This window comes from Chenopodium quinoa, unplaced genomic scaffold, assembly GCF_001683475.1.
Source record: "Chenopodium quinoa cultivar QQ74 unplaced genomic scaffold, ASM168347v1, whole genome shotgun sequence".
NCBI lineage: Eukaryota > Viridiplantae > Streptophyta > Magnoliopsida > Caryophyllales > Amaranthaceae > Chenopodium > Chenopodium quinoa.
The window spans coordinates 1711118-1732085 of NW_018744582.1; the positions used below are offsets into that span (position 1 = coordinate 1711118).

The window sequence follows — 20968 nt, forward strand, 5'->3', positions numbered from 1 at the left end:
AGGAATGCCTTTTGGATACATTACTTTTTAATATGACCTAGTACGTTATGTGTTAGTTGTAATTATTAGGAAGTCAAAATAACTCAAAAATTTTAGTATACTTAACACCACATGCCATTGCGTTCCTCCAAAATCATCATAGATAGGAAATGCCACCAATATTAATTAATTGTCATATTCCATAAGAAGGTTGTCTATATGTTTTGAAAAATCTTATACTACAATACAACCCTTTATAATCCTCTATATATTTACTAAACAATCTCGAGGGGTAATCCCAAACACACTATTTAGTCTCAAATTTCCCCTCAAGTCAGAAAATACATACCAATTTCAAAGTCATTTCATCCTTTGAATATACATCTTCTTATGCAAATCAAAATAATTAATTATATAAAAGAACATATATGGAGGAAACATTAGTCCTAGTAGTAGGAGCGGGTCCTGCGGGGCTTGGCATTGCTGCATGCTTAACCAAAAAATCTATTCCCTACATCGTTCTTGAAAAAGAAGATTGTTATGCTTCTCTTTGGAAGAAACGCGCATATGATCGATGCCATCTTCATCTAGCAAAAGAATTTTGCTCATTACCCTATAAGCCCCATGCACCACATGCCAAAAAATATATGAGTAAGAATGATTTCATAGAGTACATTGATAATTATGTTTCCGACTTTGATATCAGGCCGCAATACTTTCACTCTGTTGAATTTGCATCGTTTGATGAAGTCAAGGGAAAGTGGCTAGTTGAAGCTAAGGATACTTTAATGAAAGTAACTAAAGTTTTCGTCGCAAGTTTTTTGGTTGTCGCAACAGGTGAAAATGGAAAGGGTTACATCCCTAATATCCCTGGTTTGAAGGATTTTAAGGGAGGTATAATGCATTCCAGTGAATATAAGAATGGTCGTGAGTTTCAAGACAAAAATGTGTTGGTCGTTGGATGTAGTAATTCTGGGATGGAAATTAGTTATGATCTATGTAATTCAGGAGCCAACACTTCAATTGTCATCAGAAATCCGGTTAGTTTTTTTAATCATATTTTTCATCTTATAGATATAGCGAACACAAATAAAGTGTACATGTGCATTAAATTGATTGTTGATCAAATCATATAGGTTCATGTGGTTACAAGAGAAATGATCTTTGTGGGGATGCACTTGCTGAAGTACTTTAGTTTATCAATAGTGGATGCTCTAGTCACTTTTGCTAGCAGATTGACGTATGAGAATTTGTCAAAGTATGGAATTTGTCGACCAAATGAAGGCCCTTTTTTACTTAAGGCAACAAAGGGGAGAAGCCCAGTTCTTGATGTGGGAACTATTGCAGAAATTCAATCTAGAAAAATTAAGGTAAATTTTCTACTCTTAAATATTTGTTTGTTAACATTTTCTTTTGTATCATCCAACAATAATGAAATAACAAATTATTTAAGGAAATCATATTCCATCCCTTAAATAATTTGTTGTTTCATTGTTGGATAGTACCAAAGAAAGTTAGGTTAAATTTCTAAGTACCACAAAACCTTCCCATTAGAAAAATTTACCGTTGAATTTATCATTCGATACTTTATATGCCAATTTCTCACCTTTTATCTTTTTTTTTTTAATTATTTTTTAATATTTTTTTATTTTATTTTATTTGTGAAACTTATAGGTTTTACCTGGAATTAAGAGAATTAACGAGAGCAAAATCATATTTGAAGATAAAGTTGAATTAAACTTTGATGCAATAATATTTGCTACTGGATATAAAAGCACGTCTTGTGAATGGCTTAAGGTATGTACATTACCTCAAACTTATGAGACTTGAATAATAATTCAATTTTAGTCTTTTAATAGATACGTAGTAGTAGTACACACATGCACAAACATACACACACGGATACTGGTCATCATCATCATATTCTTTATGGGTTTTTTTTTTCTTCTATATTTATCTTAACAAGCAATAAGTATTTTACATTAATATAGCATAAACACTTAATGAGATTTTTTTTTGTTAGGATTACGATTATATACTAAATAAAGATGGGTTTCCAAAGAATCGTTTTCCAACTCACTGGAAAGGAAATACTAATGTGTATTGTGCTGGATTGTCAAGAATGGGACTGCAAGGAATTTCAAAGGATGTCATAGCTATTGCCAATGATATTGAGATGGTTTTAAGGGCTAAGTTGTGCTCCTGAAGAAATATTAAATTTTTGCATGAATTTTAGTTGTTGGTGTAATTTTCAAGATCACCTTGTTTATTAATAATGCAGTCCTATACAGTTTTGATTTTGATTTTGTATAGTTAAGCTAATAATCTTATGTACATAGATGTGAAATAAAATTTTAAATTTTCAACAGATTGCCTTTAAGAATATTATTTTTCGTATTACTCATGCTTTTAAAGTGGATTTAATGTTATACAAGTACAAAATACAACCACTTAACATTTACATACTACTAATTTTAAACCATACAATCAAGTTATTTTTGTAATTGACTTGAGAGAGGTTTCAATTTCCTATATTAGTATGATAGTTGTTCTTACCTACCCAATCAAGTTGTTTTGTTTTTATCTTTATTTTTTTGCTTCCTCCTTTTTTACTTGCAAAAATTTTACAATACACTATTCACACACTCCATAGTAAAATCTAATTTAAGTACTCAGTACATTTTTTTTATACAAATTAGTGTGTGGCCCGAGCGATGTCTCGGCTTGTTACTTTGAAGACTTGTAATTGAATATATAGGTTCATTCATTATTATTTATTTATTGATTATTTGTTTACTTATAATAGTTTTTCATTAAACCTTTGAATAAATTATTTATGAACAGCTTTTGCCTAATTATATAAACATGACCTTCGTATAAAATTTATAATATAGTGAAAATAAGGACATAATTATTATCAAAATAAATAAATAACTAAAATTAATTTATAACAATAGTTAATTTTTCTTGTATGCATTACCTCGATGAGTATTATTAACAAATAATAGAATCGATGTTCTGAAGAATTGCAGTTATTAAATGTCCAGATCTCCAATCCATATGTATAGTTATGAGTTGAGTATAAAAGCATGATTAATCAATAGATAAGATGGTAAGACTTCTAATGCATTTTTTTGTGGTTATGAGTTCAAATATCATGATAGACATGTTTCATTATATTAGAATATGCTCATAGATGAAAAAATGACATGGCGAGGGTGCCACGTGGCATATAAACTTTTTTAGAAACGTTTTTTAATAGATAAGTATAGATATAGATGTATAACTTAAGATATTAATGGTTTCTTTTTTTTTTTTTTTTTTTTTTTTTTTTTTCTTTCTTTCTTTCTTTTTACAAATGTATAATCTATCTATACTTAGTATTTAAAAACACAAACCACAAATTACCCATATACCACATGTCACCACAAATCACTCATATGCCACATGTCACCTCTCTTAATCTTTCCGTTTTATATTCCTTTTTGATATAAAACTTAAAATATAAAAAATATATAATGTTAAAGTTTTTATGCATTATGTAACTAGCAAATTTAAGTAAGAAAATGAAGTGTTCGTATCCACCATAATAAAATAAGTTGAACTAATTTGTACACATTAATAAACATACGAAGTACAATAACAATAGTCTTTTCATCTCCTAAAAAATAACTTAAACTAATATGTCATTTCATATCTCACAATATTCATATACCTAACTAAATTCCTTCATCTTCTTCCACAATCCACCTTCACTCTCTCTTTCTTTTAAGTTTTAGCACTGAACTTTATTCACCTCAATGGTCATGAAACAATTATTTCGTATTTTACATCAAAAGTTTTAACTATTGGAAAGCATACCTACACATAAAAATTACCTAAGTAACAACCCGTACATCAAACGGGCCAAAAGGCTAGAGACCTATTCGATAATTAAAATAAAAAATAAAATAAATACTCGTATTAATGTATTATCAATATCATGGGCATGCCCAGCAAGCCCATAAATAGCAGCTCATTCAAAAGTTAACTTTATAATCCGCGGTCTTAAATATGGCTACGCGTACTTTATGGGGAGTTGCGGCCAAATTTATGGCGGTCGGCACCGCCGTCGCCGGTGGAACTGCCGGCGCCACCATTTTAACTTCCGACGATCCTCCGGCAACGTTTAAACTGTGGACCAATGTCCCTGTACGCCTCTTTCGCGACGCTTTCACCGCCGCTAGTATCGCCTTCGGTACTCTTCTTATCTTCTATAATTCTCATAGATTTGGTGTTTTAATTTGGGGAGGGATTTCAATTAGGATTAGGGTTTCAGTATGCTGTGTAATGAGGTCAAATTTGTGGATGTTTGTTTTGGTTTGATGGAAATTGATAGAAGTTTGTTGTTGAATTTTGACGTTTTAAAGTGATTTTGGGTGATTTGAAGTTCAATTTTTGATGAATTTGTGTAGTAGTTGGCAATTGCGTCAATGATTAGATGAATGTTTCATTAACCTAATTCTTGTGTGTATACTATTATTTTTAGTATGCTACAATTCACCTCAAATAATACCCTTGTTGGATTTGATTCTCATTTTGGACCAAATTATGCAAATTTTTGTCATAAGTTGGCCGTATATGATACTTTTGAATGCGCTGAGTAACATAGTACTTAATAATGGAATGTTTAAAGAGTTGGATCTTTGATATCAGATTAGGATACCAAAATGGCTAATGAATTTCAAATGGTATGAAGGTGTTTCTTTTAGATGAATAAGAGGACTAGGTTTTTGATAAATGGAGGATAGTTAAAATTTTATGCAGGTAGCTGCAGGAATTTTGTTTCTTGGTGCATAGTGGCCTTGTTTGGAGTGATGTCCTAGGAACTATTGCAACTCCAACATTCTATGCTGAATTAGTCACTAGTTAGCCCATCAGTGAACTAGATGTTTGAGATTGCAATATGTGCTAAAGAACAAATCTTATGTCCATTGATTAATTCTTAACATATAATTACCCTAGCATTAAACCTTATGTTTGAGAGTGCTGCAAAAGTTTTGGTGCTTCTTGTTGTTCTTATTTCTTTTCCCAAACGCACACATATTACTATATCTCCTAGCTTGGCACTAGTGTTAAACAAATTGTCTTTTGTTTGTGGTAGGAGTCATGCTGTAATGAAGGCCATTTTCCCAAGGTGTTTACGTATAGTTGCCTTTATTTAGGATTCAAATCTGCGCCTTTTTGTTGATATAATCATTTTGTTGGGTAATCTTTTTTACTTGATTACTTGACAGATATGTAATTAATAAATACACAAGGCCTTATTCTTGAGTTTTTATCTCTTTACCTATGCCTTGAGAATGGTCATACTAAACTATATGGTCTCATACTTCATATGTATTTAATCTTTAAAATAATTGGAAATATTTTGTGTACATGTCTGACATCTTTTTGCATGGATCAGATTATGAATATTCTCTGCTGGGATTACCAGAAGGGAGCACTGAGTATTCAAAAATGAAACATGAAGTTCATATTAGAAGTGCTCTTAAGCTCCAAGATCTATGCTTCAGAAATGGAGGAATATATATTAAGCTTGGTCAACATATTGGTCAATTGGTACTCTCTCTAACTAGCATTTATGAACCGATTGCAAACTGAATTTGCTGTGATAAATTTGAAGCTTTGGCATGAGTGTCTCTAATAGATTTGTTAGAGGGCATGTATGGATTTTTGTTTGCTTCTACATATTTGATGCTGTTTTTTATCATCTCTGATTCAGGAATATCTAGTTCCGGAAGAGTATGTAAAAACAATGAGGGAGTCTATGCTGAATAAATGTCCGGTTTCATCATATGATCAAGTGTGTGATGTTATAAAGAAGGAGCTTGGAGGGATGCCAAATGAAGTATGTTCATCCCCCCCCCCCCCAATATTGCTTGTGAAATTGTGTATCTCCTTTCTTGAATCCATAACTTACTTCTTTACTTTAATCTCTTCTTTTATGTTATGCTCTGCGTTAGCTTCTCAGCAAACAAATGGATAGTTCTCACATATTTTAGAACATGAGAGAAAAAACACCATTATAAAACTTCTAGTGATAGAGTAGGGTGCCAGGGGAGAAAAAGAACACTTAGAAACTATAAGCTTCCACTTTTTTGTTCTCTAACCTTAGTTAGGCCTCTCTTTATATAGGCTTCAAAATTGTTTTTGTGTTTATAGGAATGATAGTGTTCCACTTGAAACATCCATATTGGCCTATGGACCAGCCGGTCCAGTCAATGTGATGGGATGGGGTAGGCAGATTAATGCCCTCCTGATGGACCCACCTCTCCCTTAGTGACATCCAAATCAAGGCTGTGCTGCCTTGGGGGGGGGGGGGGGAGTTCAGAGAGCTTTTTTTTTTTTTTCCTCCTGGCCAGGAAATAGGGCAAGTTGATGCCCTCAAGCCCCCAGAAGAGAGTTGATGCCCTGGTAACTGGTGCTCAAATTTTGCTTTGTTATGTGCAGATTTTTGCCAAATTTGATCCTGCTCCCATAGCAAGCGCTTCCCTTGCACAAGTTCATGTTGCACAGCTGCATAATGGCCAAGAAGTCGCTGTGAAGGTTACAATTTCTGTATTATTAATGTAAATAAGATTATAGATTGTACACAATGTGGATTTTAAGTGCTGAGCCTAGAATTTCCTTTTCTTTTCTACATTTCCCTGCTACTTTCTAATATACAGGTACAGCATGCTCACATGACTGATACTGCGGCTGCAGATTATGCAACAGTGGAGCTGATTGTAAACACTCTTCATCGGTTGTTTCCTAATTTTGATTATAGGTACTTTGAAGTATTGCACTTTTGCTTACAGGTTAATATTCAAAGTGCATAATTACCCAAACTTAAATTCCTGTTATGATGCCATGCTAAGATAATTTCTCTAAACATGATGAGAGCCAAGGTCACTGGACTAGTGCATCATAAAAAAAGTTGAAAATTTTATATCCTTGAACTACACACACTGCTCTAATGTGCCAAATCTCTTGTCGTATATAGGTGGTTGGTCGCTGAAGTTCGAGAAAGCTTGCCTAAGGTATGTTGTAAAACTTAAATATAATTAGAGAAGCAGAAGTTAAATATGTTGGGGAGAGACCCAATGAGAAAGCTTTTGTAATTGGAAGGGTGACACGTGCAACTTTCTGGAACTGAATGTGCATTATTTTTGAGCTCTATGTTTATCGTTTGCTTATCTTTTGCTGAACCAAAACTACATCTATGGAAAAAAGATTTGCCTTGATTAAAATAACAGTGCACATTCTTTTAAGTCAAGTTGCACGTGTTATTAAATTCTAAAAGTTGCAGCTAATAAAACATGCACTCTGTTAAAAAAAAAAGGCAAAAAAGTCTTAGCTCCTTCTCATTTTAAATCACTTCTTTGACTTTTTTATCTGGCTTATATGCATCTACTTGGTAGCTTGGTGCTGATATGACTATTTACTCCCTATGAGTCTATGAGACTTCATTATTGACTGTTCTGGGTTTCATGTATATGTTTCTTTGCCAAATGACTCATCAGATGCAACTCCCTTGGGCATTTATAATTGTAGCACATGGATTAAACTAGTCTTCCATGATTTATCATGAAAAGAACAAGATTACGTGACTAAATTCCCTGCTTTTCCCTTTATTAATGATAGTTAAACGACCACTCTCTCTGTCCTCAAATAATTGTCCATTTATGCTTGGGCACACATGTTAAGAAAATATAATAGGGGAGTGATTAAATGTGTGTGTGTGTGAGATATATATATATATATATATATATATATATATATATATAGAGAGAGAGAGAGAGAGAGAGAGAGAGAGAGAGAGAGAGAGAGAGAGAGAGAGAGAGAGAGAGAGAGAGAAGGTTACGTGACTGAATTCCCTGTTCCTTCCTCGATAATTGTCTTTTTATGCTTGGGAATGCATATCAATCAATCAAAGCCTTAATCCTATAAGTGGGGTCGGTTACATGAACCAAAAGTAATTATTCCGTATAGTCATCCACAAAAATCTTTTTCCTCCACCCCTTGCGATCAAATACCTCATTCTTATGCAAATCCATATGCTTCATATCCTTCCTAACTCCTTCCAACCAAGTTATTTTCGGTCTCCCTCTACCTCGTTTAACCTCTCCATGATCCCACTCTTCCACTCTTCGTACTGGTGCACCTTGGGGTTTCTATCTTACATGCCCGAACCAACGCAAGTGATTTTCCCTTAGTTTGTCTGCAATCCCACGACACCCACTTTCTTGCGAATGGTACGCATACTAAGTGTATTTAGTAGGGGATTCATTAAATGAGTAGGGGGCCATATCACTGGAGTTTTGGTGGGGTAAATATCCTATTCAAGGTAATTGAATAATAGTTGGGGGTTGACAAAGATTGGGGACTGACCAAGCTTCTAATTCGAGGAGATGGGTTTATAAGGTGGAGTGAGCAAGGGCATGATTGAAAAAACTACTTAATTTACTCTGACATTATAACCTTTACCGTAAGGCACGAAAGGTCATCAATACGAGTATATGATGTGAGGATGGAAGGAGTAATGTTTTGTCACAAGATATCATTATTTGATTAAGGCTGTACCTTTGCTTTATCAATATGCTAATTCTGGTGTTCTTCATTCTGAAAAAGCTAATTCTGTGTATGTAGTTTTATCTGTTTTTGTTGGTCACATCTGAAGAATTCTGTGATTCCGCCCTTTGCTCTATCTTCTTTCTTAATGGTTGTATGCTGATTCGTTGTTGTAACTAAATTCTAAGTCATGGGAAATCAAATGAAAATTTATTGATATTAGTAATCATTGGTGTTTGTCACTTTGTCTTTCTTTATACCTGGGACACCTTTCTGGCTTTCCATATTATGTTGGATTCTTTCTGCCTGAAGACAATGATGAAAATTTATGAATTTTGTTGTCCCAAAGCATGATTGAAAATTGAAATTTCGTAGAAAAGAAAAAAAAGAAAATGCAATGAATGATGCTTTCTTACCTTTCACGCAATGTCTGTTAGGATTTTGGAGGGAGTATTAAAAATAAATGCACTGAGTTTTATTAACGTACATTAGGGTTGATCTACCTTTGTGGTTGAGAATTCTGTAATAATAGTCTCACTGATCCGAGTCTTCTGACCAGGCTTTTGGTCTACTATTAAGTTGGGGCTCGCAGAGCATGCAGCTAAGAAACCTAGATCTGTTTTCATTGGATTGGTATCTAGTAATAGATTTGAAGCAGTTCTAGTATCTAGATTTCTTGAGTTAACTCCTGTAGAAGATACTGATTAAAGTATTCAAGAGTAGAAATATTTTTTTTTGGATTTAATGTATTGTCATGACTTATCTAGCCTTTATCTTCCAGTTGTCTTACATATTTGGTTTATTATTTAATATCATTTAAACTATGTGTATCTGATTTAAATGCTCAAGTAATTGGATTTTATTTATTAGATGCAAGGGCCTGATATAATTATCGTTGTTGTGGCTATCAGGAACTAGACTTCTTGGTGGAGGCACAGAACAGTCAAAAATGTTTGCATAATTTTCAGAAACTATCACCACATATATCAGACAGTATATATGTTCCATTGGTCTACTGGAACATGAGTACCAAAAAATTGCTAACTATGGAGTATATAGATGGTGTTCAAATTGATGATGTGAAGGGCATTCGGAAAATGGGAATTCTACCGTACGATGTTTCCAGACTGGTAATTTTCCTTATTTTGCTGCACTTGATAGCTTGTCATGGTCTAGGGTTCATAAGACGAGATCTTTCGTATAGCTTAGCATACCATGGCTTGGTCCTGGCATTACATGATCTCTGATTCTGATTTTATTTTATTATTATTTTTTTTTTATATAAATTTTCTTCCCCACTTTAATCCCAATAATATCCACTTTGCAAATTTTTTGGAGTTGGATAACTAGTTTGATTGGGATTCATATAAAGAATTCCGATAGTTTATTTTGTCACATTGAACCTTCATTTATACATTTTTTGAAATTCTTTTGTCCAAAATTTGTATTTCTGCTTTCAGTATTGTCTAATAAGGTTGATGATTTGTAATTGATTGTAGATTAGCGAGGCTTTTGCAGAGATGATTTACAAACATGGATTTGTGCACTGTGATCCACATGCAGCCAACTTGATAGTTCGCCCATTGCCTTCAGGCAAAAGAAATATATTAGGTAACTTTTGTCCATGTACTTTTTTGCATTGCACAAAATATTGTGTCTAAGATTGGTCCATCCAGGAAAGATGGTACCACCAAATTCAAATCTTATATGATATACGCTCATGTTCCATTAAAAACCATTTTCCTAATTAAGGAAAGTCACCCATATCTCAGAAAGGTATCCTAGTATTATTATCAACATGGTTCCATAAGGCCCCGTTTTGGATATTTTCACTAAGCCTTCACTATGAACAATTGAACACAACCAAAATCAACAATGATAATGGTGGGTGTAACACCAATATAAACAACCTATGCATCGACAAAGGTGGGTGCGTAATGAAGGATTCTTGACACCTTAATAAGACCTAGGATGCCTAGTTGCGATTGAAACCATCCACTATAACATATTTTCTAAATAACCATTTAATTGAATCAAATTCAGTCTCGAGACTTTATAGGCTTAATGATGAGTCTATTATGGACCTTATGATTTCAAGGCAACTTTTATGACCATGAGAAACAACCCCCATTCCCACCATAGTTTTTGAAAAATTTCCTGAACTATGTCTGAAAGCACGGGTTGACCTTTACTTTTGGAAATTTCCGACAATTTTGTACCCGAATAGGAAAGAAGACCATGTATTATATGGACCCCACTAAACCTCAAGAGCCCACTGGTGTTTGGAACCGTCTACTTGGTCTTTTAGTGTTAAATTATCCAATTACGGGCACGCCTCCTATCAAGCCGACTACATACATATATGGTTCCAAACAACCTTTTATGAATCCGAGATGCATCCCTTTCGATTTCATGAGTTTTCTACATCGGATCCTAAAATCTCTGAAAAATTATCTGAAAGCGTGGATTATAACCTACGATTCCGAAGAATTTCGACTTTTTTTGACCTGAGGTCGTGGTGCTTCCCATGGACCCCATGAGGCCCCGGGTGACTAAAATTGTCCAATTTGCCTCTTAATTATTTATTTAATCAATCATGGACATGCCTCTTATTATTGACTTAAGAACACCATAAACATTAATGTGACCAACCTATGAGTGTATATGGGGAATCAAGGATGACCTCGAAATTTATCCCTCAGCACCACTTGAATCAACAAAATTTCGAAATAATCATATAATTAAACTACAACCATTCTCAAAACATAGACCTATTAGAGGCCTGTAATGGTTCTAAACCAACTTTTATGACCCAGACAACCCTTACATCCACTTAAGTTTTAGAAAAGTTTCTGAAATTGGTCCGAGTGCGTGTATTATACCCTTATAATTTTGGAGATTTTAGATATTTTTGGACCCAAAAAGAAAATAGGTCAAGGTGCTTCCCATGGAACCTACGGAGGCCATAGGGGTGGTTGGTACCGTCCTTTACCTCTTAATTGTCAAAGAGTTGGTTACAAGCATGCCTGCTCAATGCCAATTTAGGCCTTTATTTAACTGACTAATAGGTGTATATGATTCCAAATAACCTTGTATGATTTCGGAATGCATCCCCACCATTTCTTGAGTTTTCTGGTACCAAAATCTCCGAAATTAGTCCAAAAGCGTGGATTATATAACCTACAATTTTGGACAATTTTTGACATTTATGAACCTACAAGGTGTTCCCATGGACCTCACTAGAACTCGGGTGGCACCTGTGTGGTTTGAATCGTCTAGTCCACTTTACCTACTATCAATTTCAATGGTTACCGAATTGTCTCCTGCTAGACTCTAGACCACCACAAGCTTTTATGTGACTGACTTGTGGGCTTATATAGTTCCAAACAATCATTTATGACCCCAAGATGCTTAATGAAATTTTTAATAAACATGTTAAATATCACTTGAGAAGCATTGAAATGAATTGAGTGTTGTACTGAATCTCAATGTGATGAAGCATCCATAGAAGGGGTCTTATTGGAATTATACAATAAATCAACTAGGAAGCTTGAAGAAAAGGGTAGGAAACAAGTTAAAGGAAAAGGGGTATTAGGAAATCTATGAATAGAGGAGAGTCTAAAGAATATGGATTACGAGGAGAATTGAGAATCTTATTATAGTTTTGGAAGAGTGTCAAGTGGTGTCCTTGAATGGCGTCATCAGGTTCATGTCCTAATTGTCCTTACTATGGTAATCAAATGTGTAGCTTGAATTATGTAGGTCTCTTTTCTTGTGTTATCTTGTGACCTTTTCAATTTAGAATTCGTCTTTTTCTCAAAAATTTGCAAATTTGACTTGTATATTGTTCATGTATTGTTGAACTTGAAAGGATTAATTTCTTAAGCTACCTTACTTTGTGTGCGTACGTGCATAATACATACTTTTTAAATTTTTGCTTGGGTGAGCTCATCTTTGTTTAGCTTTTCATCATACATTGATCTCCGTACTTTCTTTGTCTAGAGAACTCTATTTCGAGATGTCATATGCACTGAGACTGGTTTTTTGATTTCCTTTACTTTAACAGGCAAGAGAAAACCACAGTTGGTACTTTTGGACCATGGTCTATATAAAGAACTTGACTTTGATACCAGAGTAAACTATGCTGCATTGTGGAAGGTGTAAATTTGTTTTATCCGTGGTTATCTTAATAAATATAAGTTTTCTAAATTTTGTATAGATTTATAGGGAGCATTTGAGACTATCTTTTTATGATGTGTAATGTAGGGGTTGGTGTTTTCTGATGAAAAGGCTATAAGAGAAAATAGTGCAAAGCTGGGTGCTGGGGATGACCTCTATGCACTATTTGCCGGTATTCTGACAATGAGGCCTTGGAATAGGGTCATTGATACCTCAGTTGATCATTTGATGATACAGGGGACAGAGAATGATCGATCGGAACTCCAGGTAAACTTATTTATTACAATGCGTTACGTTTTGTCTTTTTTTATAAGGAGATTGTTTTATATGCAGTGTTGATATAAGTTTTTAATATAATTGAGTTTGATCTTCCTAATAATCATGGATGTGCATCCTAGATTTTTATCATGATGGTTTTCTGTAATTGACTTGTTACAAATTAACGTTATGCTTTGTTGCTTCCAGATGTATGCATCCCAATACTTCCCTCAGATCTCAGAACTTTTGAGGAGGCTGCCTCGTGTGATTTTGTTGATGCTGAAGACCAATGACTGCTTACGATCAGTCAACAATGTTTTGGTAATGCATTTAAACTTGAGACTTCAGTTACTATATATGTTATTCCTTTATAATTTCCAGTTTTTGGACGAACCAACGTATACATGAAAGTGATACTTGTTGTCAACAATGATCAGTATTTGATGAACTGACTTTATTTTGATAAACTTATGTAAACGGCCTTTCTATTTTGAGGGTCATGGGGACAATGAGTGCACAAGACATGAAAAGTCTCATCATCTTGAGTTATTAGTCCTGTTAGTCTGTTACACCTTACACCTGTTGTCAGATAATTTTCGACACTCTGTTTTCTCTAGTCCTCTTCTATTGCCATTGTGGTAAGGAGCTTTTTGTATTCGTGAGGAAAAAATGCCTATAGATTTTGTCATTAGGTTATCTCAGAGAGTTTTGGGGAAAAATGACCCGAGGGGAGATTAATAGGTTCTTGGGAACCCTTTATAGGCTGATCACATTGGGTGGTGGTGGTTTGTTCATTTCCTTTCAGAGTGAAGGAGATATGCAATTTTTATGCGGAAGACAACTGAGATATTATTTACCAAATGTCCAAATGTCCTTTAAATTGTGGCCACTTTCAACATTACAAATAATGAGTAATGATGATCTATGGATGCACATCCTAGTCCTGGGTGTAGGATAAAATTAATACTTTGCCAAATATATGACACTGAACTTTGGCAATGCCAATTTGCTTGTAATTACCACTGGAAAAGAAACAATGAACAGAGTGATTGAGATTTGCTAGGGGTGTAAACTATTTGTTTTACCTAATAAACAGAGTTATATTGAGAGTATGTTCTTAGTAATTGTCTTTATCTGCTATTTGACTATATTGCCTGATCTAACTTCCAGTTATGAATATTTTGCTCAGCTGCAAGGATCATCTTTGGATACATTCTTGATCATTGGTCGGGTTTCTTCTGAAGCAGTCATTCAGGCAAAGTTGATGAAAAAGAAATCTTTGATAACATGGCTAATTGTCTGGCTGGAAGGGATTATTTTAAGAGCTCGACTTTTGGGAATGCACTTTGGTATATGGTTGTTGCACTTCCAGAACATTTTGCTGTACAGAAAATCTCTGGGCTGCTGAATGCTGGTTTCCACGGCTAAAATTGCAGGCTGCAGGCGTTCACTTTTTGTTTCAGTTACACAAGCATATTATATTGGCCTAAGCCAACTGATTATAACCATTGTTTAGAATTACAGTGAATATTATTGAATTGCATATAACATTCATTATTCAATTAATTCAACATTTGAACGAACCTCGATAGGCAGAAAGAGGGGTTCTTACATTGTAATTGACTAATGACAAGCATAGATATAAATAATGCATTGCTGCTGCTGTTGCAGTACAGCATTGAACCTTCTTTGTTGCCTCCAGTTCTACTTTGTTTCATACTTTTGTGAACCAGCTATTTGATTTAACTTAAAATGAGTTCTTGCCAGTGAGATTTTGCACTTTCTGTATTGTTTTTGTGATTCTTAAGCTTACGTTCCAATTTATGGACCAGACACACATAATATATAATGCAATTCTCTATAATCCTTATGTTTTTCAGGGGTTTTATCCAAAAGTGATAAAATATAAACGACTAAAGCATGTTACAACCTACAGGTATATCGCAGGCAAAAGCTTGTTACTAGGCATATACATGGTTACTAAACAGAAACATAGCCGATGTTATGATTTCTTTTGGAATGGTTTTGATTCTTCCGATAAACCAGTTATCTTATCTCATTATGTTTTAAAGACTTCGAAAATGTACATTTTGGCTATTTTAGACAGTACTTGTAGTTGAATGATAACTGATAGGGGTAAAGCAGGTGTATAACCACACATAGTAATGTTACTCCGCAATGGCTTTACTAGTCCCATTTTGGCTATTTTAGACAGTACTTGCAGTCTCAAAGCAAATGAATAGAAAAGACCCAAGTGGACGTGTAATCTTCAGACTTTTCAACTACCATTAAAGTATGCCTAAGTTTGGTGGAGTACTAATTGAGACCTTTTCTAGAAATTATTTGAACGTGCTTTGTTTCCATGGAAAAACTACTGTAGAAAATTGTGTTCCAAATATTTTAGTTCCTGCTTTTTCCCATATTACTTCTTATGTCACTTTGCTTTGGCCTCGTTTTTATTCAACTCAAATACATATTACTTCCGTACTATTCATTAGGTTTTAAAAAAAAGTAAAAATAATAAGTTAAAAAAAAGTTAAGAACTGTCAAGTTCAAATCAAAATAATAAGTTGGCTAGTATAGAGTAAACTCATAGAAGACCAATAAGTTTTTCTTTTCTAACATAAGTGATGTGGTCACGTGAAAGGGTCCGACTTACACAATACACAAAAAAACATTGTATAAGTGCCGCATATTCCCACCCCTCTACTCAAATACTCATACATGACAAACATACATATTCAATTCAATAATCTTAATAGAAACTTTTTTTTAGTATTATAAGGTTAATAAGTCGTGACCTATTCGCAATCATTGTATTAGGCGTAAAAAGCTAAGATATGGCTAATACATCTCCCACGACGCCCTAAACCCAGCTCACTTACGGCGTTGATGGGCAAATAGCCTTTCCCCTGGAAAATTGACTACGGAACTCATAATAAAATCAATGTTGAATGCAAATGAATGAAATGGAGGAGGTTGGGGAGTAGAGTAAAGTAGTATGGTTCTGCAATTGAATACCCAAAATAAAAAAAGCCCACGTCGCATTGAATATCCCACCAAATTATGCATCCTTAGTTACTAACTTACTACTACTCGTACAACACTACTTATTTATTTACTTCTTCTTTCAGTTGTTCTACCCACTTCACCAATAATCTGAATTCTGAAATTTCTGAATTTTTCTTCTCCTCATTTTTCTCTCAATCTTCACCAATTTTTTGCCGTTACAACAATGGTGGGACCCGCCAGACCGCAGTTCGTGCTGTTCGGATCATCGATTGTTCAATACAGCTTTAGTAATGGCGGCTGGGGTGCCACTCTTGCTGATATTTATGCTCGCAAGGTTTAATCTCTCTCATTTTTTGTATAAAGATTAAATTTTTATGTTAGTTTGATGTGAAAGTTGTTATCTTTTTGCGGTGAATTTAGGGTGATGAATCAATGATCTTGTTAGAGTTGAAATGATTTGATTGTGAACGATGTTTTTTGGAATGATTAATTTTGTATTTCATTGTGTATGTGAAATTTCATTGATATTAGGGTGTTTTTGGTTTGTACTTTGTGGGGTTATGATCTGTTGCGTTAAGGTATTTTTTTGAGTTTGTTTTGATATTAATTATTTATGGTTTTACAGCATTGTCTTAGGAAATGAAACAGGATTGACATATGTAAGTCATGTAGAAGGATGTTTGTAATGCTTATTGCTTTTAGGGCCAATGCTACAGGGGTATTTTGTTTTTGGTTTGATCGTCGTGGAAAATGTCACCTCAACTTTTGTGAAAAGTACATGTCGTACCATGATACCGTCTCACACTAATGCTTTATAGATTAATGGCTCTCCTAGGCAACAACAATGTTACTTTACAGAAGTTGTTGGGGAAACAGCTTCTAAAAGAGGTTTTTTTTATTGATAAAATTAAAAGGGTAGTAGGAGGTTGATTGGTAGTATGAGTATGACCTGTTAAAATTATTAATGCTAGTTCACATGTTCAATTAACTCACCAATGTGGCTGATGTGTAGCAAGCTTTGAGTATGGGCTTTTGTAGGAAAAAAAAATTGAAATTTAAGGGCAATAAAGATGTGATCTCCTAAGAGTTCAATCATTACATGTCATTATCGAGCTCGCTCTAATGGCTTGAGTGTTTTCTTGCCGTACACAGTCTGACTGCTTAGTTGCTTTAGCCATTGTTTTCCCCTCATTTTCCTGAGTGAGCTTTATATTTGACTCTTTATGTTGATTGAGTATATTGACTTTCGTGCTGAATTGCTTCTGTATTTTCCTTTCTCTCTTTCTAGGGAGATATATAGTAAAACATTCGCTTCAGTAGAAGAAGAAATCCTTGTGGAGTAATATGACTACTGATGACAATCTTGATTTAATGTACTTTGCGCTATGTTGGTTCTTATACCATGATTATTTAACTTTAAACATCCCACATCACGTCCAGTTTCATCATAGCCAGTCCATATGTACTCACTTGCTTTTATTAAATCTTGGCTTCTGATATACACAGGCAGACATTTTTGTGCGAGGATATACTTGCTGGAACTCTCGCCGTGCACTGGAGGTCCTTGATCAAGTCTTTCCAAAGGTAATTTTCTTGTTGCTGCTATTCTTTTGGTTGCAAACAAATATCTTTGAGCCACCTAATTATATAAGATCTAACTGTAATTACTGTGAATAGAAAACTGAACGAGTGTTACAGCATCAGAAGCTGGTCTAATATTGCAGGAACTATTAGAGAATGATGTACAAGCCAAGGGTATTTTCTGGTGTTAGACAGATATATAGATGAGCTGATGTGTCTTTGAATGTAAGGAGAGAGTGTAAAAACTAGAACAAATTAATGCAGTATATCTTAGAAGATAACATCAGAGCTGAGCACATTTATCAGAGTCCGTAACTAATTATGGATTATTAATTCATTACAATTGGAGGAATGGGCATTTCTGAGAGATACTTGGCAGTTGGGTGGACTGGCTAATAACTCATAGTGAAATTGCTTATATAATTTGGCACTTGGGAGAAATATGTTACTGGAAAAAGGAAGCAAGGATTATTCCATGTCTTGTGTCTTGCTGTCTAGGAGGTAGTCCATGGAAGGATCATTGGAGATCACCATAATGCATGCCTTGGGGAGTGGAATTTGGTGCTAAGACCTATTGTATTCTCGGCCTCTCTATTGCATGCCTTGGGAAGGTTTTGCTTTGAGTAGAGTGGCTATAAGCAGCCACATGCTCATCTCAGAGGGTTGTTTGTGTTATGGATTGAGCATTGTTGGTCTGAAATAGTGGCGGTGTAGCTTGTGAGTTCCCTAACAGATGAGTTTCAAAGAAATCCTTGAATTCTTGCTGATTGTGCTGAGCTTCTGCACTAATCAATTATTGTTTATATGCTAAAGTTATTCAATAACAAATATCTCAAACTAAATGGAATTGCTAGTCCTATTATGAATCCACAAGATAGAGATTCTGTAGATCTGTTTCTCAAGTAGATAGCTTTTATGTTCCTTGTTGAAATTACCTGTGATCAACTTATTTATTTTTTGGCCCCCCTTCTCCCTGACGACAGGTATTTGAATGCCCCAGCTAATGCAAATATTTTATCTTTTCAATTTGTGATGTGGCTTGTTATTCATTTGTCTGTTTGGCTTATTAGGTTGGTTCTGCTGTTCTGTGAGGCTTATGTGATACAGAGTATTCTGTTTCCCTTAATTTTTAGTGCAAGGATGATGAAAATTCAGTCCCCACCTCTTCCCCCTCCCAAATTCCCACCCCCTCTCTCACTGCCTCCGTTGCTCGCCTATTTCTGTATCATTGTCTGTCTGTGGTGAGATTAATGAAAATTGACTCGTTAGACAGCTTTTCTTTTCTTGTTATAGTATTGGTTATTTCTAGTACATTGCAGAGGATGTCTTAAGCTGAGTTTGTTTTGAATTGTCCACATAAGAATATGTGTGCTGCAGATGCCTTTGATGTTCATTCAGTTCATTCTTGCTAATTGTTTGCATCTATCAATGATCGTTATTATTGCTCTTCCAGCTAAGATTTTGACCTTGATAATATTTTTTTGACTCTAGGATGCTAGTACTCAGCCTTCATTGGTAATAGTGTACTTCGGAGGTAATGATTCGATGGGCAGCCACCCGTCAGGCCTTGGCCCTCATGTGCCGCTTTCAGAATATGTTGAGAACATGAGAAAGATTGCTACTCATATTAAGGTGTTGCTGCCTTCTTTTCTTTTAAAGAAGTTTTAGCTCTTGTGATGTTTACATTGTATATTATACTTCCTCCGTTCCTCTAATATTGCAACAATTACTATTTTAGGTTGTTTCACAATTATTGCAACATTTTCTTATTTGTGCATGCCTTCTCTCTATCTCTCTCATCACATGGGTATCTAATTTTATGTCTCTCTCCCCATCTTAAATTCCATACAATACCCCCATGTTGCAATATTAGGGGAGCAGAGGAAGTATGTAATTATCACTGAAGCAGGTTTTGGAGGGCCTGAGGCTGTAAAATAGTCTGCCCTCCCTGTCAAAATAATAGAGCCTGCCGTTTTCTTTCAATCATCTCAAATTTTGCATCTTATGAAGCTAATCATGTGATGAGATTTCTCTTAAGATTTGTGGCTGACCAATAGGCCCTAAGGAAATGGCAACAAAGAGCAAAGATTAGAATTATATGCCAAAATTATACTTCACCCAAAAGTCTCATTTAAACACTTGAAGGACTTGTAGTTTTCCGCAAATTACTCTTGCTCTACACTGCATATTTTGTTTATTTGGATCCTTTGTTCCTACATATTGTCTGAAGTCTAATACAAGTGTCTGCAAATTAGGGTCTTTCAGATACAACACGGATTATATTCCTTAGCAGTCCTCCGGTGAATGAAGACCATATTCGAGAAAACAAAAGGTTCTCCTTTTAGACCTCTTCTTTTGTTATTACTTTCTACATCGCAGGATTATAATTTTGAAGTAGGTATTTCTGTTGAACCAGTATATATCTATCGGAGTTACTTCGATCGAATGAACAATGTCAAAGATATTCTGAAGCCCTGATAGAGCTATGCAGGGAAATGGATTTGAAAGTGATTGATCTTTACTCTGCAATCCAGAGGAGGGAGGACTGGTTGACAGCTTGTTTTACGTAAGTTTGATAATTTTCCTGCTTTGACCTCTAACTACACTGTTTTAAAGACTTTCACTTGCTGCTTTAATCCTGAATTATTTTCACATGCATTCAGCATTGAATTATCATCGAGAAATTTACTAAATTTAGAATGTGACCTATTATTTTGGTAAATTATATAAAGACGTAAACTATTATGAAGAAGCATATCTCAAACCTTATGTTGAATTTGTACTTGGCAGAGATGGGATACATTTCTCTGCCGAAGGAAGCAATATATTGGTAGAAGAGATACTGAAGGTGCTCAAGGAAGCAGACTGGGAGCCGAATTTGCATTGGAAATCCATGCCAACTGAATTCGCTGAAGACTCCCCTTACTATATGGTTTCTATTGATGGGACTAAGGCATTAAACGGGTCAGACTGGACATTTCACCGGAAAATTCAGTGGGACTGAACTGTTTTAAGGATTTTTCTGCTGCCTCTTCCAAGTATACCCCTTTTCAAGAATCGAGTATCTTAGCAGAAGTGGCTGCTTGAGCTTGGAGATAATAGTTGGATAAATGGCCTAATACTGGCTCGTATTTACCTCAACCGTAATTTTATTATTTAAATTGAACAAGAAAATATTTGTCGCCGAGGCCCCTATCTCGTAATATAATTGTGGCTTATGTAGTTTCATAGCTTTCCTTACAGTTTATATTGTTCTTAATTGATTGTAGACATCCACTCTCGTCTTCTGTGGAATCATCAGAATAGATAATTGCTTATTCTGTAATCAGGTTGTGCGTGTGGTAGCTTGCAAGGTTCTATACCT

At 34.8% G+C, this 20968-nt stretch overlaps 3 protein-coding genes across 3 annotated transcripts; all 3 read left to right on the forward strand.

The window, feature by feature from the left end:
* Window positions 1-407: 407 nt before the first annotated feature.
* LOC110699457 (probable indole-3-pyruvate monooxygenase YUCCA10) lies at window positions 408-2379 on the forward strand. The gene is made up of 4 exons (XM_021876960.1): window positions 408-1019; window positions 1116-1349; window positions 1654-1776; window positions 2003-2379. The coding sequence occupies exons 1-4, from the start codon at window positions 408-410 to the stop codon at window positions 2183-2185; spliced, it is 1152 nt and encodes a 383-aa protein (XP_021732652.1). The 3' UTR covers window positions 2186-2379.
* A 1108-nt stretch (window positions 2380-3487) lies between these two features.
* LOC110699269 (putative ABC1 protein At2g40090) lies at window positions 3488-14770 on the forward strand. The gene is made up of 12 exons (XM_021876768.1): window positions 3488-4216; window positions 5426-5580; window positions 5744-5869; window positions 6472-6567; window positions 6690-6790; window positions 7007-7043; window positions 9486-9704; window positions 10074-10185; window positions 12641-12732; window positions 12841-13020; window positions 13219-13332; window positions 14201-14770. Exons 1-12 carry the CDS (start codon window positions 4033-4035, stop codon window positions 14417-14419), a joined length of 1635 nt encoding a protein of 544 aa, XP_021732460.1. The 5' UTR covers window positions 3488-4032; the 3' UTR covers window positions 14420-14770.
* Window positions 14771-15833: 1063 nt separating this feature from the next.
* On the forward strand, window positions 15834-20832 carry LOC110699270 (GDSL esterase/lipase CPRD49-like). Its single transcript, XM_021876769.1, has 6 exons — window positions 15834-16357; window positions 17530-17607; window positions 19096-19236; window positions 19860-19936; window positions 20021-20170; window positions 20395-20832. The coding sequence occupies exons 1-6, from the start codon at window positions 16247-16249 to the stop codon at window positions 20606-20608; spliced, it is 771 nt and encodes a 256-aa protein (XP_021732461.1). The 5' UTR covers window positions 15834-16246; the 3' UTR covers window positions 20609-20832.
* Window positions 20833-20968: the final 136 nt, after the last annotated feature.